The sequence below is a fragment of the Danio aesculapii genome, chromosome 16 (genome assembly GCF_903798145.1).
Source record: "Danio aesculapii chromosome 16, fDanAes4.1, whole genome shotgun sequence".
NCBI classification, from domain to species: Eukaryota; Metazoa; Chordata; class Actinopteri; order Cypriniformes; family Danionidae; genus Danio; species Danio aesculapii.
The window spans coordinates 6,578,476-6,605,948 of NC_079450.1; the positions used below are offsets into that span (position 1 = coordinate 6,578,476).

General features: G+C 36.5%; 1 protein-coding gene across 1 annotated transcript in view; it reads left to right on the forward strand.

Annotated features, from left to right (window-relative positions):
- znf385d (zinc finger protein 385D) overlaps positions 1 to 27,473 on the forward strand; it is a 168,336-nt gene that overhangs the window by 98,712 nt on the left and 42,151 nt on the right. Inside the window, exon 4 of the mRNA XM_056474685.1 lies at positions 1,998 to 2,169. Coding sequence (XP_056330660.1) covers positions 1,998 to 2,169 — 172 coding nt within the window. The remainder of the gene's footprint in view (positions 1 to 1,997; positions 2,170 to 27,473) is intronic.

The following is a 27,473-nucleotide window of genomic DNA, read 5'->3' on the forward strand; positions in this document are numbered from 1 at the left end:
GTGATCATGACACATGCAGCTAACATTATAATGTAATATGTAATTAGGATCAAAACAGATTCCTATTTTGTAGAATAGTTATTTAATTATATATACCTCAGTAATCAAAAGCTGGTCTGCCAATGGCCTGAAATTCAAAGTCAAATTAATGACATGATATGCTGACTAGGTAATCATTTCAGTTCAACCAGCTCTAAATGTGCTGAATTAACGTTTAATTGAAGTCATTGTCATTCTTTCCCTCACAAACAGATCTCTTTATATGTAAATTAAGCTCATTACAGATTGCACATATTCACAGATGTCAGTGCTGTTTGATTTCTTTAATTAAAGCGTGCCAGATCACAAAATTACCATGAATCAATATTTATTGACAGATTTTTACATTATTGTGGCAGACATTATTATTAGAAATTATACAGACATTAGTAAACATTAACGTGGCTAAGGTTTATCTGGTAATTAAATTGCTGTTGTTGTATTTAAAAATCATAATACATTGCCATTTATTTATTTATTTATTTATTTATTTATTTATTTATTTATTTATTTATTTATTTATAGTGATTTACCTCATATTTAATTCAGGTTAAACTTTGACCAATAAAGTTTAGTTATCAATATAATTATGTCAAAAGTTATGTTTCGTACCCAATTCTAGTATATAATTGAATTAATTAATGGCGGTCTGGGTTTAATGAAATTTATCTTTAAGATTTTACTATTTTTACCTTAAGCAAAGACATTTACATATTACATTATGACATTAGTAGCATGCAAATGTTATTTTGTATGTAATTTAATGTAAATATAGTCAATTCATTTATTTATTTTACATATTTTTGATGTAAATATAGAAGTATTAAATATTTTATTATATTAAGCTTATTTATATTTATTAATTATATTTATAAAAACACATACCTGACATACTAAATCAGATTGAATTAATTAATTAATTTACTTTATTTATTTATTTTACTTTGTTTAACATAATTTTTTAATTGTAATTAATTAATTTTTTATTTTACTTTTTATTTATTTATTTATTTATTTATTTATTTTACTTTATTTATTTTATTTATTTAGCTTCATTTGTTTAACTTATTTATTTATTTCGATTTATTTTAATTAACTATTTTTTATTTTACTTTATTTATTTACTTATGTATTTATTTATTTATTTATTTATTTAGCTTAATTTGTTTAATTTATTAATTTATCTCGATTTATTTTAATTAACTAATTTTTTATTTTACTTTATTTATTTACTTATGTATTTATTTATTTATTTAGCTTAATTTATTTAAATTATTTATTTATCTCGATTTATTTATTTTAATTAACAATTTTTTTATTTTACTTTATTTATTTGTTTATTTTACTTTATTTTACTTTATTTATTTTTATTAACTTTAGTTATTTATTTTAATTAAATAATAATTTTTTAAACTTTTTTATTTATTTTACTTTATTTATTTATTTTACTTTTTTTATTTCTCGTTTTATTTATTTGTATTTATTTACTTATTTTATTTTTATTTCACTTTATTTTAATTTATTTGTTTATTTATTTATCTCTGTTAATTAAATAAATTTTTTAACTTAATCTTTTTATATAAATATTTATATAATTTATTTGTTAAATAAATTCTTTAAAATAAATTCTATATATTTAAATATTTACTTATTTTGTATTATTTATTTGTTGATTTATGTCATATTTATTTTATCTTATTTTATTATTTTATATTGTATATAATAAAATATATAGTTTTTTGTGTCCTCTTCATTGTACAGCACACTAGTGGTTCTGCAGAAGTATGGAGGTTATTAGGTTTCAGAGCTGATCCAGACATTGGACACACACACACACTGTTCATCAGTTATATGTCTTCCAGCAGCTTGTTTGCCAGTGTCTCAGTAGTCTGTTGTTTCTAACACCTGGTCTGGGTTGGCCCGTTCCTCTCTTTGGGTTGGCCCTCTGTGTTTCCCAGAGACAGGCTTTGGCCCACTACAAAGGCACCAAACACGCCAAGAAGCTCAAATCCTTGGATGCCCCCAAATGCCTGAAACACAAGAACTCCTCGGCAAGCAGGGAAAACACCAACAGGGAGCTTCCTAAAGGCCTTGTGCCCTCACCCGTGGCCTACAGTGAGGACAGAAAAGGTAAGAGATCAGTGCATGTTCATATTACCGTCACTCATCATGCTTGCTAGAGTAAATTGTACACTAGAATGGTTTTTCAAAGTTGTGAGTAAATATCAGATCCCCTGTTTTCTTGCAATTTTGCGATCGCTGAATCCATTAAAAAAATTGTGACTATACAGTAACTCTTATTTTTATCCACAATCTTACTTTCGGCATCTTCTTAGGGGCGGCATGGAGACAGTCCGCTGTACACTTTTGTCTGTGACCCCCTACCCCCAACCTAAACTTTGATTATATGGTTTAAAATTGGATATTTTATGAAATTATTGACATTTTTGCACTTATTTTAAACACAAAATAATCGCAAAAATGTCAATAATTTCATAAAATATCTAATGATCCAAAATAAGAGTTACTGTATACAACCTTTCTTTGGTTTAATCCCTAACTGTTTTAGATCTTGACAAGAGACCAAAATAGTGAAGCTTTGTTTTTATGTGTCATGAAGATTACTCATCTACCACAGTAGGCTACCTTATATGATAAATAAGCTATTAATAAAATAAGATATGTATAATAATATAGGCCAGCACTGTGGCGCAGTGGGTAGCACGTTCTACTCACAGCATGAAGGTCGCTGCCTCGAGCCTCTGCTGGGCCAGTTGGCATTTCTGTGTGGAGTTTGCATGTTCTCCCCATGTTCGTGTGGGTTTCCTCTGGGGGCTTCAGTTTCCCCCACAGTCCAAAAACATGTGGTATAAGTGAATTGGCCGTAGTGTATGAGTGTGTATGGATGTTTAGATAGAATCTGCTGTGTAAAAACATATGCTGGATGAGTTGGAGGTTCATTCCGCTGTGGCGACCCCGAATTAATATGAAAAAAGGGACTAAGCCGAAAAGAAAACAAATGAATAATAATAATAATAATATATAATAATATATAATAATATATATATATATATATATATATATATATATATATATATATATATATATATATATATATATATATATATATTGTTTCATGTTTAAAGCAAGCTGGTTCGAGCCTCGGCTGGGTCAGTTGGCGTTTCTGTGTGGAGTTTGCATGTTCTCCCTGCATTTGCATGGGTTTCCTCTGGGTGCTCCGGTTTCCCTCACAGTCCAAAGACATGCGGTACAGGTGAATTGGGAAGGCTAAATTATCCGTGGTGTATGAGTGTTAGTGAGTGTGTATGGATGTTTCCCAGAGATGGGTTGCGGCTGGAAGGGCATCCGCTGCGTAAAACATGTGCTGGATAAGTTGGCAGTTCATTCCGCTGTGGCGACCCCGGAATAATAAAGGGATTAAGCCGAAAAGAAAATGAATGAATGAATGTTTCATGTTTCAAATGCGATCAGATCATGTTTCATGTGTTCAATGTGAGCTCCATATTTCACATGTTCCACGTTTTCTGTGCTTTTCCCATTTCATATGTGTTCCATGTCGGTTTTTTCCATTTGTGTTTCAATATAGACTTGAAATGACTACACTACCTGACAAAAGTCTTGTCATCGATCCAAGTTGTAAGAGCAACAAATAATCACGGGCTCTCACAGATTCTCATAGAAATCAGTCAAGTTTGGTGAAGAAAAAATCATGGTATGAGGTTACATTCAGTATGGGGGTGTGCTAGAGATCTGCAGAGTGGATGGACATTTGTCATTACATTACAAACCACAGGAGAGGGCAAATTCTTCAGCAGGATAGCGCTCCTTCTTATACTTCAGCCTCCACATCAAAGTTCCTGAAAGCAAAGAAGGTCAAAGTGCTCCAGGATTGGCCAGCCCAGTCACCAGAGATGAACATTATTGAGCATGTCTGGGGTAAGATAGAGGAGGCATTAAAGATGAATCCAAAGGATCTTGATGAACTCTGGGAGTCCTGCAAGAACGATTTCTTTGCCATTCCAGATGACTTTATTAATAAGTGATTTGAGTCATTGCAGAGATGTATGGATGCAGTCCTCCAAGCTCATGATGGAGTCAGACACAATATTCATTCTGTTTCCACTGCAGCATGACTTTATATTCTATACTGGACATTATTTCTGTTCAGTTACAAGACTTTTGTCTAAGCACAGTCAGACCTTACTGTCCTAATTAAATCATTAAAAATCAAGGCATGATCATAGTTTATTTGGGTAAAATAAGCGTAATCTAGAGGCCTTTGCCTTTCATATCAGCCACTTCTGATACCAAATGATCAACTACAAGTCAAGTTATTATTTGTTGTTCCTAAAACTTGCATAGGCGACAAGACTTTTGTCAGGTAGTGCATATTAGGTGGCTTAAAAGCAAATGTATTTTACATGCACATTTACCTTTAATAGTGTGCCAATGTTTTTATATTGTTTTATAAATAGCGTTTTATATATAAAAGGAAATAAATCATCTTTACCTGCAGTATTAAGTTATTTACAAGCTGCACACACAATAAAGGGCTGCTTTGTCACTGACATACAATGTTTACAAGTAATTTTTTTATGGAGTGTTGATTAATATTCACCCCATTATCTCTCTTTTTGGGCTCATAAAATTTCCTGTTATTAGTTGTGTGTGAGAAATTGCTGCATGTTTGAGTTCTGAATCACACCAGTCAGTTTGTAAAATCATCTGATTAAATCAAAAGAAGGATGCATTCAGTGTGTGTTATGAATCTAATGATGCCAAAAAAAAGCTGTTTTGTTGGCTAGATATTGAAAATATGCGTAGAGATGTGTAGTTACAAACAAACACATAACCAGAAACACACAAATGTGAGTTAAAGCTTTAGCAACAACATCTGAAAGTGTTTGAACTTTGAAAAATTTCCATTTTCTGGACTTTAAACACACTCTTGGTGTGTAAATGAATGGACAAAATGCATAAGAAGATTTTTAGAAAAACATATATTTATCTACTCAAGAACGATGCAGCTACCCCAGACCCTATAACCAGAGTATTCCAGTGAGCAAAGCAGAAAAACCATCAAATACTCAACTCAAGCATTAGTCAGAATATTAATAATAATAATAAAGTAGATTATTATAATATTTCTTTCACCCGCAACAGTAGTAATAATAACGTGTGACTGTGACCACAAAATAGCTACACTTATTTAACCACACACACACACACACACACACACACACACACACACACACACACACACACACACACACAAAATAAGTATAGCAAAAAAAAAATAATAATAAAATTAAAAAATAAATATAATAATCATCAGAATAATCATCATCAAGCCGCAGGCGCAGTTCGAGCAGTCAAATCAAGCAGTCATTGTACTGTAAAGATCTAAAATGACATGAAAGCAGCTTCAGCTTCTTCATGACAATTGAAACTTTGCTGTTTACCATCAACAAGAACACATAACGAGCAAGGATGGAGAAAGTATTTCATATTGAGTTCACAGAGCTTAACGGGGTCAAAGCTCCTACGCTTCTTCGTCAGTTCAGTGCTAAAGTCCGGATAGACAGATATACGCGTCCTGTGTCCTGTTATAATCCAATTTCTATTCCCTCGCAATGCTAAGAATCTTCAACTTGTCTTGAAAGTTAAGGAACTGGACTAGCCTGGACTAGCCCTACTGCTTTGACGAACTGTCGGTGAGCAATGAGCCCATTCAATGACCGGAGGAGTGGGAAAGTTATCTTGTCCGAAAAGTTGCGTAATTAACCGGGACATAAAACCAGTAATTTCCTTGCCCTCCGACGACTCCTGTAATCCAACAAAACGCTGATTATTTCGACGACTTCGATTCTCCAAATCATCAATTCTCTCGATCAAGTAGGAATTGTCTTTCTTTAGTTGTTGAATCTGAATAACACACGCTTGCACGTTGTCTTCATTAGCAGAAACACGCTGCTCCAACAAGCCAACCTGATCTCCCAAAGTATCCAGAGAGTTCTGAATGCAGCTCAAACTGCAATGAACAGACTCAGTTTTTGTATCAAAGTGAGACAGCATATTGATCTTAAACTGATGAATAGCATCCCACAAAGTTTGCAACGTGATGTCCTGCTCTTGCATTGATAAAAAAAAACTAACAACAATGGAACTAACGTTACTAAACAAACATTTTATCCCAATGAATAAATATCATGATATCTTCCTTTCTTTCCCCCTCCTTTCCCCCTCTTAATTTAAAGAAAGCAGGACTGGATGTAAATAAAAATGCAATCAGTTGTACAGGAATAAATAGCAAATATTCAAAGCTATTCTGATCATCTATCAAACAAAGCAACCCTAAATAAGCTTTTTAGACTCTTTTATGCTTAAATTTAGACTATTGAAGCTTTGCTTTGTTGCCAAGTTCTCACAGAGAGGTCACTGCCAAATCAAGAGAGTCGCTGTTGGTTAGCGTTGCATATTTCCGTGTCAAAGTTCACCAAACTTGAATCTAAATCATAACATACATAAAGTTACTGTCCCACTTTATATTAAGTGGCTTTAACTAATATGTACAGTACTTACACTGAAATTAATCGTTGGTTACAATGTACTTATTGTGTAAATAGATGTTTTACATTGTACTTATGATTGAACAAATACTTGCATGTAATTAATTTCTGTGACTACATCTTTAATTACACTGTTGACCATCCCTTACACCTTAACCCAGACCTAAACCTACGTTTACCACCAAACATGTCCTTAACATATCCTGATTTTTAATGATTTAATTAGGACAGTAAGGTCTGACTGTGCTTAGACAAAAGTCTTGTCACTGAACAGAAATAATGTCCAGTATAGAATATGTCGTCATGCTGCAGTGGAAACAGAATGAATATTGTGTCTGACTCCATCATGAGCTTGGAGGACTGCATCCATACATCTCTGCAATGACTCAAATCACTGATTAATAAAGTCATCTGGAATGCCAAAGAAAGCGTTCTTGCAGGACTCCCAGAGTTCATCAAGATTCTTAGGATTCATCTTCAATGCCTCCTCTATCTTACCCCAGACATGCTCAATAATGTTCATATCTGGTGATTGAGCTGGCCAATCCTGGAGCACTTTGACCTTCTTTGCTTTCAAGATCTTTGATGTGGAGGCTGAAGTGTGAGAAGGAGCGCTATCCTGCTGAAGAATTTGCCCTCTCCTGTGTTTCTAAATGTCTTGATACCTCAGGCTGTTGACGTTACCATCCACTCTGCAGATCTCTTGTATGCCCCCATAGAGAATGTAACCCCAAACCATGACTTTTCATTCACCAAGCTTGACTAATTTCTATGAGAATCTTGGGTCCATGTAGATCAGTGGTGTAGTCCTTGTTATACCACGTATACTCTGTATGCCTACCTTTTTCCACGAGCTGTTTGTGTTTTACGCCTTTTGAGGATCAATAATTGCGTATACCCTCGGTATACTCACTTGTTTTGCTAATTAGACTTCCCTAATTTATGTGTATTCGCGTCTCCTTTAAATATATACCAACGTTTTTTAACTCTCTTCTTAATTTGTTGCAATTGGTGCATTTTTGCTTAATTTGCCCCATTCCACGCCCCTGATGACCGCAGCAGCTATGAGAACATTTCGTGAGTTTTTGGAAGACCACAACCAATTAACTGAATGATGTCTCACTGAAATGTTCAAGTAAAATTATTTTACTCCTCCTATTTCCATTCAGCCCCCCTAAAACGTTTGCGATTACCTCATGAACTGTACACAACTAAATGATCGCCTCAGTCCCCTTTAAATTTGATATAAAAACAACAGCAGAATTCCGCTCCTCCGCTTTCAACTCGTTTTTCATTTAGTTAGCAAACCACAGCTCTGCAGACCGTGAGCACAAGGTGTGTTTATCAAAAGATTGTTAGAATATCTGCATATTTGCAGTTCTTTGCTATAGAAACACTTGTTTTCTCGGCACTCACCTCATCAGCACAGCTGTACATAAGATATTTCGAAGAAAGCTGGACACCGGTAACCATTGACTTCCATAGTACTTGTTTTTTCTTCCGTGGAAGTCAATAGTTAAAGGTTACTGATGTTTAGTATATATATATATATATATATATATATATATATCGTTCTCTTTCCATGCACCCAAACTAACATTAGAAATGCTGGTTCCTTGGACTGTTTTAAGAATCTTTTTAGGACTGTTTTTAATTTGTGATATCCCTTTTATTCTTACTGTGTTTTTTTGTATTTTTATTGTTTTACTTTTTTTTAAGCGCTTTGGGTTTTAGAAAAGCGAGTTATAAATAAAATGTATTATTATTATTATTATTATTATTATTATTATTATTATTATTATTATTATTATTATTACTACTACTATTATTATTATTATTATTATTATTATTATTATTATTACTACTATTATTATTATTATTATTATTATTACTACTATTATTATTATTATTATTATTATTACTACTATTATTATTATTATTATTATTATTATTATTACTACTATTATTATTATTATTATTATTATTATTATTATTATTATTATTATTATTATTATTATATAGCTAATGAATCAAAGAAACTTAGACTTTCGTCGTTCTTTGCCTACTTTTAAAATTTGGATTGGGTGGGTAATAGTACACCACCTTTTTTATTAGGACTACACCACTGATGTGGATTCCAATAGGTCTTCTGCAGTATTTGTGATGATTGGGATGCAGCTCAACAGATAATCAGAAAAAAGAAAAATCGACCTTCTGCTACTTTTCCAAATGATCAACTAGAAGTCAAGTTATTATTTGTTGTTCTTACAACTGGGATCAACGACAACACTCTTGTCAGGTAGTGTAAAGTGGAGCCGAGGTTATTTCAACCAACAACAAAGTGCATGAGGCAAAACTCTACATTGCATAGGCACTGAAATGGCTGGGTTTTGCTCAGAAAATGTGACCACACCTCAGCATTGAGCCATTATTGATGACCTTATATTTTACTTCATGACTGAGAGATTTCATAACTGCGACACTGTTTCGGTGAACCACCCAGAACGTCCCAGAAAGTTTTACACCAGCGGAGATCCCTCAGAAAAAATGTAGGAATCTGTTTGAGTTCTGCTTTTATTGCCGTTTTGTGCTACAGAGGAAACATTCATCAGGTTTCCCTGGACAAGACTTGACCTCCTCCTCTATTTCTGTCACACAGATCTCTCTCTCTGAACTGGAAACAAGAAATATGTTCCAGGACTCAGCTTAAAGGCTGTATTTTCTATCCTAGGCAAGCGTCTTGCTGTAATTTAGTTGATATTACACCAGTGCAGTACTTTATATTCATGCGCACCAATGGAAAATAGTACCTCTTTTCGTTGACTTCTCCTGGTCTTCTCAGCATAGTCAGGTTATATATAGTGGAGGAAATAAGTATTAGACACATCACGTTTTTTTCTTCTGAATAATATTTCTAAAGGAGCTGTTGACATGGAATTGAACCCGTTTTTGGTAAGAACTAATTGTGGACCATTATCAGCATTAACGTGCTACATTGACACGAGACTCTTACCGGACGATTAAAAAAAATCGCCGTTAATCTGTTCTCAAAGTTGGGTTGCGAGCTGGGTCTATTCTACGCAAGCTATGATGGTATTCACCTTGATATTTTAGCACAGATGTATACCTGGCCGAATTACACTGTAGGGGGCAAGAACGAGTCTTCGAACCTGTGTGTATACCTACTGTAAAATTACCACATCAGTAGTGTGAATCTGATTAATGTTAGCTCCGCATCTAACTATCAGGCACCTGTAGAATTTATGCGTTTGAGTAAAACATGTATAAATAAAATGGACCGGGTGCTTTGAAAGTAAACCGGTGAGCCATCTACCAAAAAAGTGCCATTTAGAATCAAATCAGCAGGATGCCCTTCTGGATCTTTCACTTACTTCGAAGACACGACTGACTACGCTTATATGGACATCTGTAATCTAGTTATTTGCCTTAATAGACAATAATATAATTAGGGTTTACGTGCTTTCATGTAAGAGTTTCCTGTAATTTGGGCGACTTTAACTGCAGTTTGGCAGGTTCAGTTTCACTCATGAACATTTCATTCATGCCCCCGTGACAAACTGAGGTATTAGACACAAATAAGGAGTAAGGACTGGTGAGAGTGTTATGGAATTTAATAACGCATGCCAAATGGAAAGAAAAAACTTCTGCATTTCGCGATGTGTGTGTGTGTGTGTGTGTGTGTGTGTGTGTGTTCGGTCCTTTACTGACAGCCGCGTGTGTGGATCTTGTTGGAAAATGTGGCAAAAAGTCCTACATGACGGTAATAGTTTGATTGCAGTGTTTACTTCAATAATGCCACTATTATATGCGTACTCAACGTCTTAATTCCATTTCTGTTTAGTTCAGTTATGATTTTAGTCGGATTAAGGTCATCAGAAATCTTTGTTTGGAGCTTATGTAGACCTACAGTTCATGTTTAACTGAATAAACAGTTAGTAAACACAAGTACATCTTATTGAACATCATTTAGTTTCATCACCAATTATCACAGTAGAACAGTTTCTCAAGCAGTTTGTGATGTGATGGAAACAGGAGATAAGCCCCTGGTCTAATGCGCCACCTGGCTTGAGAAACCCGTTCTCAAAGACTTACTTTTAGTCATTATTTGGGTAGCACACATATTCTGAATTCAAATGAGCCATTTTAATCTAGATTAATCTAGATTAATTCCAAGATTACAGTGAGATCAATCTATATTAAGAAAAATTTATCGATGCCCACCTATCGTAAAAACCCAATCAATACAAATATAAAAATAAAACAAAACTAAAATATGAAAAAATAGTTATGTGTAATAACAACAAAATGGAGAAAGTACTGAACGATTAATACTTAATATAAAGGGCTTTATTGATTATGGCAGCTCAGTGGTTCCCAATATACTTGCAATGGTAGGCGAATTGAAACATAAATGCTCAACTACATGCGACAAGCAAAAAATAATGTGATTTTTAACTATATTTTTATTTATTATGGCATTTTTCTAAAAAGTTTCTTTATTGGTGTGACATTTTGTATACTATTGCCAAAGCATTTTAGATATGTATAAATTTTGTAATATATGAAGAGTTCAGATGCAAAAGCCAAGCCGCTAAACGCCACTTCCGCTAAAAATGAGATAATGACATTGATAATGACACATCAACAAATAGATTTGCTTCGAATCATCCAAATCCCAGTGTCAGCGCATTCAGAAATAACAGTTTGTTGGCTAAAGCCGCTGAACGCCACTTGCATTTGAAAGCAAAAGCCGCTATGTCACGAGAACCAATCAGAAGGCGCGAACCGAATCACATGTTATCAATGTAACGGCGAGCCGATACGCCGGCTTTTATGAAGAGACTGTTTTATTCCGCTTTCGATTAAGATTTTAAAAGATGGAGTTTGATGAACTGGATGAGCCTGTCCGACTGTCAGTGAATGGCAAATGAAAACGTGCCTTACCTCAAAACTCTGTGCATTATAAGAAAAAGAAAACACTCTGTACAGTCGGAAATGCAGCATGCATTTATAGCGTTTGTTTGCGCAGCGACGCTACTTTGAATGAGTCTGATTTACTATACATATACTATACTATACTATACTATACTATACCATACTATACTATATAAACAACTGAAACTGCATTTCACGACAGAGTTCTTTTATGCCACATGGATGCTATGAGGATAAACAAAAGACGAAAAAGAGACAAAGACTGTCAGTATGGTGAGAATGAATGAATAACAGCTTCTAAAAGTCTCTGAGAGGCATTCCCATTTTGCCCAGTAGGCCTACCTTGTGTTTTATTTGCTAATTTAAGCTTTTTTTAAAAGATAAATATACTGTATAAAACTATACATTATTTATATTACTTCATGTACATCCGATAAGCTTTTAAGATTAATGGACAATGCACAGATATTGATGTTTCATGATGTTTTACACTACATTACTTCAATAATAACAAGCTTAGATAACAATGTTTACAATGTTTACATTACTTACATTAAATCTAAATCCCAAATATCAGAAATGACAACAGATTGTTAAGATTTAATTAATGTCAGTTTTAATGTTATTGATTATTGCACTTGACAGATTTCATTCATTCATTTTCCTACTGCTTTTTCCCTGATTTACCACAGTGTAATCTTACTTGACACATTTATTTATTTTTAATTTTAGATGGTTTGTGTATGTGTTTTCTGTTTGGTAAAATAATTTCTAATTGCCCCTTTAGTGATTTTTCAACTAATTACAATGTCTTAGATTAGGTTAGATTCAACTTTATTGTCATTACACATGTACAAGTACAAGGCAACGAAATGCAGTTTAGGTCTAACCAGCAGTGCAATAGCAGCAAGTGCAGGATACAGGTATAAGTTATAAAGTGCAGTTATAGAAAAACTATGGTGATATTTACAGATGGATGTACTATGAACATTATATACAGGTTGTATTAGCTATGAACAGATTTACAATAAATGAATATATGTACAGGATGCTATTAATAGCAGAAGTGTGCAGATAGATAAACATAATTACAAATGTCCATGTGCAGTGGGTATGTCCAGTTCAAATAAGTGAATCAGTGCAATGAATATGTGCAAACTTTAAATGTGCAAGTGTTAAATAGTGCAGTGATTGTGAGGAGTATAATTTAGAGGAGTGTGGGGGGTGTATTGGGGGGGCAAAAGAGTCAGTGAGGGGCAGAGTTCAAAAGGAAGACAGCTCTGGGGAAAAAGCTGTTCCTCAGTCTGCTGGTTTTTGTCTGGGGGAGCCTGAAGCGCCTGCCGGAAGGCAGGAGAGAAAACAGTCTGTGAGCAGGGTGAGAGGCGTCCTTAAGAATACTGCGTGCTCAGCGCAGACAGTGTTTCTTCTGGATATCCTCTATGGCTGGCAGTGTAGTCCCTGTGATCACCACTCGCTGCAGTGCCTTACGCTCAGCAACAGAGCAGCTTCCATACCAGACTGTGACGCAGTTGGTCAGGATGCTTTCTATTGTGCAGCGGTAGAAGTTCACCAAGACGGCTGATGAAAGCTGGTTCTTCTTAAGTTGCCTCAAGAAGAATAGGCGCTGATGAGCCTTCTTGACCAGGCTGGAGGTGTTGGTGGTCCAGGAAAGGTCCTTTGAGATGTGGGTCCCCAGGAACTTGAAGGATGAGACAGGCTCAACGGCCATCCCATTAATGTGGATAGGATCATGTGAGCCTGTTCGTCCCTTCCTGAAGTCCACAATGAGCTCCTTGGTCTTGCTGGTGTTAAGGAGCAGATTATTGTCGGTGCACCAAATGGCCAGATGCTGTATCTCCTCCCTGTAGGCAGTCTCATCATTATTGCTGATTAGACCAATCACTGTGGTGTCATCTGCAAATTTGATGATGGTGTTGGATCTGTTCACAGGCCTACAGTCGATGGTAAAAAGAAAGTAGAGGAAGGGGCTCAGCACGCAGCACTGTGGTACACCAGTGTTGAGTGTGACGGTGGTGGAGCAGATGTGGCCTGATCTAACATTCTGAGGTCTGTTAGTCAGAAAGTCCATAACCCAGTTGCAGAGAGACGCGTTGATATCCAGGTCTCTGAGTTTGATCAGTAGCTTAGAGGGTATGACAGTGTTGAATGCTGAGCTGAAGTCAACAAACAGCATTCGTGCATAAGTGTTTTTATTGTCCAGGTGTGTGAGGACAGAGTGCAGTGCTATGGAGACGGCATCTTCTGTGCTCCTGTTGCCACGGTAGGCAAACTGATGTGGGTCCAGTGTGGATGGCAGAGAGTCTTTCAGATGTGCCAGGACCAACCGCTCGAAGCACTTCATGATGATGGGTGTGAGTGCTACAGGGCGGTAGTCATTCAGACATGTTGGGCTGGAGTGTTTCGGCACTGGCACAATAGAAGTGGTTTTAAAGCATGTTGGCACAGTTGCTAGGTTAAGTGACAGGTTGAAAATGTCTGTGAATACCCCAGCGAGCTGTTCTGCACATGCTTTGAGGACGCGCCCAGGAATACCGTCTGGTCCAGCAGCCTTACGCACATTGATCCGACTCAGTGCGGTGTAGACTTCTGAGGAGGTGAGCGTGATAGTTGAGTGGTCGGTTGAGGTAGTGTTCCTGGTGTAGGGTTCTGTATTGTCTCTTTCAAAGCGGGCATAAAAGTCATTTAGCTCGTTCAGGAAGGAGACATTGTCCCAATGGGAGTCTTGTCCCAATAGGTGGATTTAGAGGTTTTTGCTAAAAAATCACAAGTGGATTTAGCTGGTTTTGACGCAACAGAAAATCTACCTTGGTAAAAACCAAAGAATTGAACATTAGAACAAAGAACATTTTAGAGTCTCATTGGCTGTGTTTTGGATCATTGTCTTGCTGAAATGTCCGCCCTGGTTTCACCTTCATCATCCTGCCAATGTAGATGTCGGACTGAAGCAGCTAATATTCATTTACAATGATTAAGGGCAGAAGGCTGAAGAACTACTGAGAGATTTTAGCTGCTGTCTGAGCTTTCCATGTATTTCTGCACTTTCCTTTCTTCATGTGTTCAATACTATCCCTCTGCCATGTAATTTTATTACACATAGGTGCGTTTATAAACTAATTATTATTATTTATTTTCTTTGTATATATGGATTTCTTTGGTTGTTAGCAACATCTGGTGATATTTTCAACTCAGCAGCACCTTTAGAAGTATGTTTTCTGAGAAAAATGGTGATGTTTTCAATACTTCCCCCACTGTATAAGGCTCAATAAGGCTCTTTAAAAGGATCCAAACCAAACAACATCCTCTCCTTGTGTTTGTTAGAGAGCCAGAGGTTGGCTATATATACACTCTACAGGATTACAACTGGAGTTTCATGCCATAAAACCGTGTACATAAGCACATGGTGGAATTATGTACTCTCAACACACGTCTGGAACCTGTTCTGGAACCAGTAATTTACTGCACTTTTTGTGTTCTGCTTGTTTAGGCACAGCAGTAGAGCTCACCCAATCAGAATGCCTTATTTGTGCTCAAACACCTGGTGTAATGTAATTTGCAGCATTTTAAGGCAAAAGTGTAGCCTGAAGTCATAGAGACACTCCATCACAACCATTATTGTCTTATAAAGCAATGGCTCGGCTCTGTGAGCCTGAGGAAACGGGGTTTTGTTTAGACTGGTAGATGCAACAGCAAACACATAAACACAAGGATGCACTGGCGTCAGCAGTTTGTGCATTTCATAACAACATCACTCTGTTAGCTGCAGTTGTACTTGTCAACACTTTGAGATGAATTCCGGAAACACTTGTAAGGGTTTTACATGCAATCTTTCAGTGGGTGAAAAACGTTGTAGAATTATTAGACCTCCTGTTGAATTTTAGAGATTTTTCCAGCACATTTCTAAACATAATACTTTTAATAAGTTATTACCTGATTAATTAAATTAAAAATCCTTAATCAAAAAGAGTTAACCAAAACGTAACAAAAATAACAGGAATTAAAAATATAATCCCTGGTGCTCGCTCTCCCCAAAATATAAACCACAACACAACCAATGAGATTTAACAAGAAAATAGGATTTATTTTACAGAAATAAGGAGCAGAAATAACATCAGGAGGGGTTCAGCTAAAATAAATGACAATAAACAAAGCTAACTAAACTAGATCAAACTTCCCTAATAAGTAGATAATAAAATAAAATACAGAAAACTTACCTCCCTACTAACAAACACAGGAGAAAACGAAAATATTAAACAGAAGGCACCAAACCTCCCTACCATGCTCCAAGCCAGACAGGGAGACAGAAACCGGGTTTCTCCGGTTAGAATTAACAACGTCACATCGGCATCTCACAAAACGCCACATAAGAGATATCAGCAATGGACACTCATTTTATCACTTGATCACTAATATCTCCACCGTGATCAAGCGGGGAATCGAGAGAGAGTAAGGAGCCATCGAATCCATGCTCTCGGAAGGTTTAAATACAGCCGCCGCCAATCATGATCCGGTCCAACGTAATACGCTGCACCTGCGAATACTTGGAAATGAGAGAAAGCGAGAGAAAGAGAGAGAGAGAGCGAGAGTGAGGGAGAGAAAGAGAGAGAGGGGAAAAGAAACACCACACACAGGCCTACACTACAACAACAACTACTTGTAACAATACTAGTATTAAAGTGACATTTAAAGGCTTTACTAGGTTAATTAGGTTAATTAGGCAAGTTAGGGTAATTAGGCAAGTCATTGTATAATGATGGTTTGTTCTGTAGACTATCAGGAAAAAAATTATTGCTTAAGGAGGCTAATAATATTTATCTTGAAATGGTTAAAAAATTAACAACTGCTTTTATTATAACTGAAATAACACAAATAAAACTTTCTCAAGATAAGAAATTATAATAGGGAACACTGTGAAAATGTCCTTAATACATTAGATATCACTTGAGAGATATTTGAAAAAGAATGAATATTGCACAGGGGGGCTAATAATTTTGCCCTCAACTGTATGTAAACACATGCAGTTTTATTATCATTTCTTCTTTATAATAATTTTGTTTCTTTTTCATTGTATTCTATTTAATGAAAAAAAAATTTCATATAGTTTCCCTTTTTTATTTTATTTTGTAGATCTAGCTTTTGTAGATCGCTGGAGAACTACACATCTGCCACTTTACCGAACTACTAATCCCATCACGCCCAGCACCCATACACCAGTTCTTGATCACCCCTTGATTTCACATACACAGCTGCAGATCATCCTCACTGATTATGTGGACTATTTAAGCACCACGAACACACACATGCTTTGCTCAGTATTGTTCCTTGTTCCTATGTGTTACTCTCTGTGGCTTTTGATTCTTGGATTGTGATCGTTTTCTGCCTGCCCTGACCTTTACCGATCTCTTGGATTACTCTTTCGAATTGCTTTTGCTATTAATATTTTGTTCCTGTTTTGACTCCTGCCTGCAGATCATTCTATTAAAATAAAGCTGCATGTGGGACTCCATCTCTGACCTATCATTACAGTGGAGGTCTAAATGATGATTCGGATATTTTAAAAACTACAAAAGATCAAGCTAAAGTGTTTTTGAAAATATTTTTCAACATTTTATTTAATTTTATTTGTCACACTTTACAATAAGGTTCATTAGTTAATTTTAATTAATGCATTACTAACATGAACAAACTATAAATACATTTACTACAGTATATGTTCATGTTAGTTCATGAAAATACGGTTGTGCATTGTTAGGTCATGTTAACTCATGGCGCATTAATGTTAACAAGCATAGACTTGGATGTTAGTAAAGCATTAGTAAATGTTCAATTATGATTAATAAATGTTGTACAAGTGTTGTTTATGATTAGTTCATGTTAGTAAATATATTAACTAATGAACCTTGTAAAGTGTAACCATTTTATTTTATAATTTTTTTTTTATTTGACAGAACTTATGCACATTTTATTTGTAATTGCAGAATTTATTATATAAATGTGAATTTTTACCTTTTCTTTATATTTCCTAAGTGATGTTTATCAGAGCAAGGACATTTTCCCAGTATTATTTAATTAAATTGGTTGGAATTGTCATGATTACCAGCGATCTCTAACCACCAGAGGTCACTGGTAAGCACTCACCTTCACAATAACCTATGGACTACAAATCCGCCATTCATGGACTACATTTTCATACATGCACTCCGTTCACAAACGCACATGCTTCCTCATTTTGACTGATTACACTTGCACCAGCTAAGGATTGTCAAAGACTGATTACACACACTATTTAAACAGCACACACACTCACTTCCTTTGCCGAGTCTTGTTGTCTGTAAAGTGACAATTCAACGCATTTCCTTAGTCTTGTTTTCCTGTGTTTTGACCCTAGTCTTGTTTATCTAGTTCTCCCTGTCTGCTGCCTGCCTTCTGACCTTCTGTATTTGACTACGATTCTGGACTGCCTTTATACATCTGTTTGCACCTGTGTTGACCATTGCTTCCCTGATTTTGAATAAACCTGCACGGGGATCCTAAACTTCAGTTGTCTCTGTCACTCCCTGTGTTACAGGAATAAAGCAGTTAACAATTTAAAACAACAACAACAACAAACATTAAGGTCAATATTATTAGCCCCCTGAATATAAATTTTCTCTCAGTAATTTGTATTTGATGGAGTTTTGTATCAAAATACTTTAGTGTCTTGTATTTTTATATATTTTAAATACTTTGTAAAACATCTTCATGATGCACATTCCTAAAAATGTGGTCTTGAATAGTGGTGCTTTCTCAGTTATTTGCCGAGGCTTGAGATCAGACCACAAAACTGATTAATATTGAAGAAGCTGATCAATGCTTGGAGTATGGATGGAAATTATGCATCACATATAAAGAAAGTAACAGACAAATAGGGGTAAATTTGGGAGCAGGTCAAAATCAGACAGGAAAATAAGACAAACAACATATAGTCCTACAGTGGCGATACCTGCTATACTTCATTGGCTGAAATGTGGTTTGAAATTGGTTTCAAATGCCAGTAGATCTGCAGGTGCTCTTCATAGTTAATTACAACTTAATATATGAGACAAAAATATTAAATAATACAGTCTACTGGTCAAAACTCACAATGTTTTTAAAGATATTGTGTGTTATACTGCGTTTTGAAGAGTACAATTGCAAAAAAAACATGATTTATGGAAACTGGAAATATAAGTAGTTTTCAGAAATCGTGATTTTTACATTGACTATTGAAGATTTCAAGTGCAAAAATGTTGAAAAATAAGACTTTTAGGAGATGGTGGCATTTTTCACAGTCAAGAAGAGATACAGTACTATATCCCAACTCATTAGCTGCAATGAGTGGTTTTTACAGTGATTAAAGAGATCATCTTCAAGACAGGACTTTCTCTATGAAATTTGTACAAAATCTATACTAAAATCAAAAAGAATAAAACTTACACAAGTTAAATTTTGTACGAATACCTCCTCATGTACAGTAGCTGTGAATGAGTTGGCAGAAAAACTGACTTAAACTTGCTCAGAGAAACGCAGTCGCTCTCAATCATTGTTTACTTCACTAAATCAGTTTAATGGTGAAGGGACTGATCGAAAAGGCTTATTGATTAAAGGGCACCCATGGTAAAAAATTTACTTTTCAAGCTGTTTGGACAGACATATGTGCATGTATGGTGTATAGACTGTCATATTGGGGTGATATAAGCACACCCAGTGCTTTTTTTCAATTTAACAACATAAAAAACGGTGGACCAATTGGAGCGGTTTTCAAACGCAACTTTACGTAGGAGAGCGGTCCCCCCGCCCACCAATATTGATTGACAGGCGCGTCATCATATCCTCAGTTTGTTGATTCACGTCCGCCATTTTCAGCGTGAGTTGAAGCAATATCACTAAAGGAACACCCTTGCTCTATTTTTAGATGCAAGGCTCACTGGGCTCAACACAAGATCAATATTCTCCACATGATCGCTCTAATCGGAATTATTGGTTGTATCTTAAGGTAGGTTTGCAAACATGTGTACTTCTCATTGAGTCTACCTTATACTTCAGCCGTTTGCATTTCTCGCTATCCCAGAAGCTCCCTGTGATCTTAACTAGCATGCGTTTTAGAATTCTAAACATAGGTTTCTATCAGGGTACACTCAAGTCGACGGCTGGGCGCTGCGGACCGCTGCAGAAACCTATGTTTAGAATTCAAAAGTGCGTGGCGCGACGATTCGGGACACTTCATGTTTCTGGTGCGCCACAGAGAGTGTCTGGTGTGCCGTGTCGAGGCTTCGAGCGGGGCATCCGGTGCCTCCGTCAAAGTTAATTCAGTGTGCGTGGTTATTAGTTTCTGTGTACAAGCTCGGCACTTGAAACTAGCACACAGTTGGCTGTAAAACTGTACAAAGACACAAATGATTTTGTACTCTCTGCTTGGTCTGTGTCCGAGTCGTACATGTACGACTGAATGGTGATCCTCTCACTCCAGCTCCTTCTCGCAGACTTCCTGTCAGACTCTGTTGCAAACACAGAGCGGGTGAGCTCATGGCCCCGCCCCCTTGTTATGTTGGCGGGAAGCCGAAACTAATTTACATGTGAAGCAACACACCCCTAAATCAGCGAACTGTGGACACGCCCCCAACATGACACTTTAACACATTATAATAAAAAAATCTGAATTGTGTTTTAAACTGAACCTAAACTGGCACACTCAGAAGAACCATAATATTAAATCATAAAAAAGAGGTAAACTATGTGCCCTTTAAAGGTTTGCGAAAACAATGTCATGCTCCCCTGTAAAATTATTTTGTAGTATTTGCAATATACACATTTTAAAATACATTTCAATGTATTTTTGCCCATCCCTTCTGTCAGTGAGTCTTTCGGATAAGACGTTAAACCAAGGTCCTGACGCTCTGTAATCATAAAAAATGGCACTTCTCATGGGGGTGTAACCCTGGTGTCCTGGCCAAATTTCCTAGATTGGCCCTTAACCATCATGGCCTCCCAATCATCCTCATCCACTGAATTGGCTCTATCACTGTATCTCCATTCCACCTACAGCTGGTGTGTGGTAAACGCACTGGTGCTGTTGTACTGTGGCTGCCGTGGCATCACCCAAGTGGATCCTGCACATTGGTGGTGGTGTAGAGACCCCCCTCATGATTGGGAAGCGCTTTGGGTGTATGGTCACACATGACAAATGCGCTATATAAATACACATTACAATACATTGCATTACAATAACTTCCTGAATTAACCTAGTTAAGCCTTTATATGTTACTTTGAGCTGAATACTACTATCTTGCAAATCAAGCAGTAAAATATTGTGTACTGTCATCATGCCAAAGACAAAATAAATTACAATTTCACAAGAGGCCTGATCATTTCCCCAAAAAACCTCCACACAATTCATTCAAGTTGTCCAAACACAAATCGCTTAAGTTAACTGTGTTCACAAATTTAAGTGGATTGAATATAAAACAATGAAGTTGTTACAAGAATATTAGCAGCAAATATTCATTTACATTGTAAAAAGTGATTAGTTACTTAAAGGGAGTAAACCAATTGCCTTAAAATCAACAAGCTGCCTTTATAAAAACAATGTAAGTAAACCTGTTGTACTGTAATTTGGAACTGATAGGTTGACTTAATTTTATCATTACACAAATTGTACTCACTTTTTAAAAATAAAAGTAAACTAGTCACTTTTTCCAATACACCTTTATTATATTTGTGTCCCCCCCCATTTTCTGTATCTAGCAAAATGACATAAAGTAAAATAGATCTGCTCTTCCAGACTCTTCTATCTTCTAAATTCACTACAGGCTATAATTGTAGATTTTATAAACTTAATAAAGCACCAAATATGTAATATTCTAATAATTACAGTAATTACTTTTAAACCCCACTTTTAAAGCCATCCACAATCTTGCTCCTCCATACCTGATTGATTTTGTTCATATCGCCACACCTCGCCCTAACACTCAGGTCTTCTTCTTCCATTCACCTCACTGTTCCCTCTGTCCGCCTTGTCACCATGGGGAGCAGATCCTTCAGCCACTCTACTCCTCAGCTTTGGAATTCACTTCCTCCTGATCTCCATAATCTAGACTCTCTTTCACAATTTAAATCCAAACTCAAAACACATCTGTTTAGGGCAGCTTATTCTCTTTAACCCGACTGCATTTTTAAAAAATTATATTACATTCTATTGACTTTTATTGTGTTTTTATTTGAACTGATTGTTCTAGCTGTCCGGTACCAGAGCCGGATTAACCAATGGGCATTATGGGCACAGGCCCAGGGCCCGTGCGCACTTGGGGCCCCTGCGAAGGGGGAAAAATGCCAATTTTGGAGTGTCTATTTAGGCTAAGTGCAAATAGCACACCTCATTGGAATAAGCATCATGAACCCGGTTCAAATCCAGCGTCTGATGAACACGTTCTTCTTTTTTTCCTCCACTACATATCCGATTTGGCCTACTCTTCATCCCGAGGAAGACAAGTAATCATTAATAAGTGTGTGTATTATGGAAGACTCAGATTTATGGAACTGGATTGGAGAGGTGTTATATTCATATCATATGCATTATGGGTTTATAGAAGTTATACATTAAAAATAACCTTAAATATAATTTTTTTTCAGTACTGCTTCAGCGAACTTGAACAAGTATATTCAAATCCATACGTTTTTACTAGTTGTATTAGTATTTTTTTTTAAGTATGCTTTAAATGCTTCAAAAATAAGTAAAATCTTTGTAGACTAGAAATGTACTGTATATCCGTTATTTTAAAAATGCGGGCAATACATTACAGATTAATTTTATTTAAAAAATATTATATTAATCTTATTTTTTGATTCAACTATAGGGGTGCGGCCAGCTAGGAAGCCTACAAGACATTGTGCCCAGGGGCCTCTGAATTCTTAATCCGGGCCTGTCCTGTACGGTGACCTTGAGTGTCAAGAATAAAAGTGCCTTTAATTAAAAACATTATTATTAATAATAATTATTTGAAATCAGATGTACTAAAATAGTCTGACAGTGTTAAAAGAGATTAGTTGACTTTAAAAAAAGTGGGTACAACTAGCATAATTATAAAAGAATAAGTCAACATAACAGCGTTACAAAGGGTTAACTTTATCTTTGTGAAGTCAACTTGTTGCTTTTATGGCAATTGGTTTACTCACTTTAGGTAACTAATCACAGTGTACAGTGGGGAAGGGCAGAGGGATGCTGAAGAACTTCTGAGAGATTTCAGCTGCTGTCTGAGCTTTCCATGTCTTTCTGCACCTTCCTTTCTTCATTTGTTCAATATTTTATTGACATGACATGACATTTTATTACACATAACTTAATTTGCAAACTAATAAGTTTTGTTTTCTTTGCATATATGGATTGTTTTGTTTGTTATCAACATCCTGGGAAAATTTCAAGCCAACAGCACCTTTAGAAATATGTTTTATGAAGAAAAAAAAATGGTCACGTTTAATACTTATTTAAAATGAGTAGGAGTGAGAGCAATACAATGGGCGAAATAAGTACTTTGAACTATCAGCAAATTTTATTTGTATTTTAAGTGTATGCAACAATATTCATCATGGCAAACCAGTTCAACTAAATGTGCTGTAATGCTGCGCTGCATTTAAATGAACTAACCACCCCTGTTCTATGTAAATGAGACTCATTATTGATCGCGCCTTATTCATAAACAAGCCCTTTTGTGAAGTGATGCTGTTCAACCTCAGTAAACTGTGTTCGATCGTGACCAAGATTAGGATTTGCACCATGCACATCGTATTCGGCTCAGGTTTTTTTGTGTTTGTGTTTGTGTGTGTGTGTGTGCATCGTTATCTGATTTGCATAATTCCTTTAATGAAAAGGGTGCTAAAAACAATGCAAATAAACAGCGGCAGTCAATTCCCCCCTTTGTATCGCTGGAACGAAAACCCACGGATCGCTGACCTACCTCTGGCGTTATCCGCAAACTAATCGAGCCGGTGTATTGTTTGCATTAATAAAGGCTGTGAATAAAGAAGGGCAGCGTGACCCGGTTGAGTACATGATCTTGCGGGGGCCAGAAACCTCCCGATAAATCACAGCACATCCTACAGAACACCCGGCCGATTTCTCCGCCGTATACGCAGCGTTTTTTTACGTTGAGCTGGGCGTTTGTTTGTCAAAATGCCACTCGGTAATGAATATTAATGCGCGGAGATGTCAGAGAGATGAATTGTGGGGGCGTCTGAAAGCTGCATTATCTCCAGTTTATTTGCCGCATGTAATGAATAGCAGAGGCTCAGACACTAATAGGGCGGCTTCAGAGAGCAGATAGCACAGCCAGAGAGAGTCTGCTCTTTTTGGAGAGGCTATTTAATGCGTTTAATTCAAGGTTTTCATTTTTTCGAGCTTATTAAATAACAGTCGTTTGTCAGGGCTGGGAAGTGAATAATGCGTGGGAGATGAATATGTATGCGTTTAAGTACTTCTTTGAGGATATTTGTAATCTGTTGCATTGATGCTGCTGAATTCTCGGCTTGGAGCTTATGTGGTAAACTTTAGCATGGGAAATATATTGTATAGGTGACAAGGTGGCTCAGTGGTTAGCACTGTCGCCTCACAGCAAAAAGGTTGCTGGTTTGAGTCCCGGCTGGGTCAGTTGGCATTTCTATGTGGAGTTTGCATGTTCTTCCCATGTTGGCGTGGGTTTCCTCCGGGTGCTCCGGTTTCCCCCACAAGTCTAAACACATGAGCGTATGAGTGTATGTGTGTGAATCTGAGAGTGTATGGGTGTTTCCCAGTACTGGTTGCAGCTGGAAGGGTATTCGCTGTTTAAAACATATGCTGGATAAGTTGGTGGTTCATTCCACTGTGGCGACCCCTGATGATTAAAGGGACAAAGTCGAAGGAAAATGAATGAATATATTGTACTGTAGCGCAGAATGACTATACTGTAAGGCAAGAGGTCGTACTGTAGGGCAGGACTGAATTTATTACTGTCTCACCAACATAATCCTGGATGTTTTTGAGATTTAAACTCCACCACGCTGAAATTATTAGGTGTCCTCTGAAATTTGTAATGGCAGTATAGTGGCTCAGTGTTAGCACTGTCGCCTCAAAGCAAGAAGATCGCTGCTTCTAGTCCCGGCTGGTCAAGTTGGCATTTCTGTGTGGAGTTTGCATGTTCTCCCCGTGTTGGCGTGGGTTTCCTCCCGGTGCTCTGGTTTCCCCCACAGTCCAAACACATGCGCTATAGGTGAATTGGATTAACTAATTTGGCCGTAGTGTGTGTGTGTGTGTGTGTGTGTGTGTGTGTGAATGCAAGTGGGTATGGGTTTTTCCCAGTACTGGGTTGCAGCCGGAAGGGCATCCGCTGCATAAAACATATGCTGGATTAGTTGGCGGTTCATTCCGCTTTGGCGACCCTTTAAAAATAAGCGACAAAGGCAAAAAAAAATGAATGAATAAAAATTTGTACGATTTTTTTAAATATTGCCCAAGTTCTGTTTAATGGAGCAAGGACATTTTTATAGTATTACCTACAGGGCTTAATTTGTGCCGGAACACACCGGATCCGGATGTGGAACCTCTGAAATCTGATCCGGCAGCTCATTTTACCGATCCTCCTCCTCAACCACCCTTCTTCCCCATCGGCTGTTCACTTTCACTTTCGTCCGCAACTCCTCAACCCTCTTCACTTTTGTTCGTCCGCGACAACCTCCACCCTCCCATCCCCCCACTCTTCACTTTTGTCCGTGACACCCCTCCACCATCCAACGCCAAGCCACTTTCTCCAAACCCAAATCAAATTAACTGATTACTTAGAATGTTTTTGTTTTCTTCTGGAGAAAGTCTTTTTTGTTTGTTTGGATAGAATAAAAGCAGTTTTAAAATGTTAAAATTTATTTTAAATGGTCAATATTATTTGTTTTTAATTGCCTATAAAACAAATCACTATTGTACAGGGATTTGCCTATTAAAACTAACTTGCCTAGTTCACCTGATTAACCCATGTAAGCCTGTAAATCACAATTTAAGCTGAACACTAGCTTTTACAAAATAACTAATAAGCAAAAAAAATAAATAAATAGATGTACTGTCATCATAGCAAAGACAAAAACTAGTAAGTTATTAATTAGTTTAATATGATATAACTATAATAATAATAATAATAATAATAATAATAATAATAACATATATATATATATATATATATCACAATCACCAGCGATCGTAACTTCATAGATCGCTGGATCTCACTCAGAATCCTTATGGACTACAAATCCGCCAGTTCTGGACTACATTTTCACACATGCACTTCACTCACACACACACGCTTACTCATTTTGACTGATTACACTTGCACCACCTGAGGATTGTCAAAGACTGATTACACACACTACTTAAGCAGCACACACACTCACTTCCCTGGCTGAGTCTTGTTTTCTGTAAAGTGACATTTCAACACGTTCTCCTAGTCTTGTTTTCCTGAGTTTTGACCCTAGTCTTGTTTACCTAGTTCTCCCTGTCTGCCGCCTGCCTTTTGACCTCTCGCCTGATACATTTGACTACGATTCTGGACTGCCTTTATACATCTGTTTGCACCTCTGTTGACTATTGCTTCCATGACTTCGAATAAACCTGCAAGAGGATCCTAAACTTCAGTTGTCCCTATCACTCCCCATGTTACTATATATATATATATATATATATATATATATATATATATATATATATATATATATATATATATATATATATATATATATATATATATATATATAATAACTATATTATTTATGTATGAAAAAAACTTTTATTCATTAAGCAACACGCAAAATATTTGAAAACAAGAAATCACTGAGATATGTGTCTCATTTTGTCTCCAATGTGCACAATTTTTAGCTACAATTTTCTCTGGATTTGCTGTATTTATTAGGTGTGGGTTTAACTTGATATGCTAATATTGGTTTTATATTATAAATGTTTGAGTAACTTTAAAATAAAATTGTTGATTTTTCTGAAGTTTAAAGATTGATAACGTGTTGTGATTATAAATACGTCTAAAACGTGACACCTTTTTTTGTTATTTCATACTGAAAAACATTTCATTTTTGTTTGTACTTTAGGAAATGACTACAGACTAAAATACTCAACATAGGCTCATTCTGAAAACGTAGCTCTATATACGTTTCTGGAGATTGCGAACTATGTAGCCAGAGCTACATATGGCTGCATTTCGTCTTTTAAACGACCAATATGGGGTATAATGACGCCGTTCCTTTTTGCGCTTACCAGCTGACCGCTTACATCCATGAGGATGGCTTTCCCGCTGTTACCAATTTGTCCAGTTAGCTCGCCATGTACATCGAGACTGAGTACTTGAGACTATTGGTTGGGTTTAAGGAAGGAGTAGGGTGGGTCAGTTGATCAGTCAGTCAGTTAGTAAGTCAGTCAACAGCGGCCTCTTGTGGATTTATGTGAGAACAGCAGGCGCGAATGGCACTCGCAAGACAAATTTGAGATCTCAAAAAAAGTTCACAGCACCCTCTGGTGGACTCGTGAAAACAAATACTGCAAAAAAAAAATTGCTCTTGGGACATATTTGTCGCTCTCCAGAAATGTGTAAGTGAAGTTTCATAAACTAATATCGAGAGGAGCACGTGATATGATTGGGCACGTCTAGCCACTCATCTGTAATCAGTAATAATCCAATCAGAGTGATCCTAGTTTACTATAAATGGATCATTTTCTCCCTACTGCTCTATCTTTGTTTGGAAGAATCCCCCCTTCCACCCCATCTCCTCCTTTTCCTCTCTTTTCTAAAGGGGAAGCTCTCGAGACCTACCTGATCTCGGATCTCCTGATAT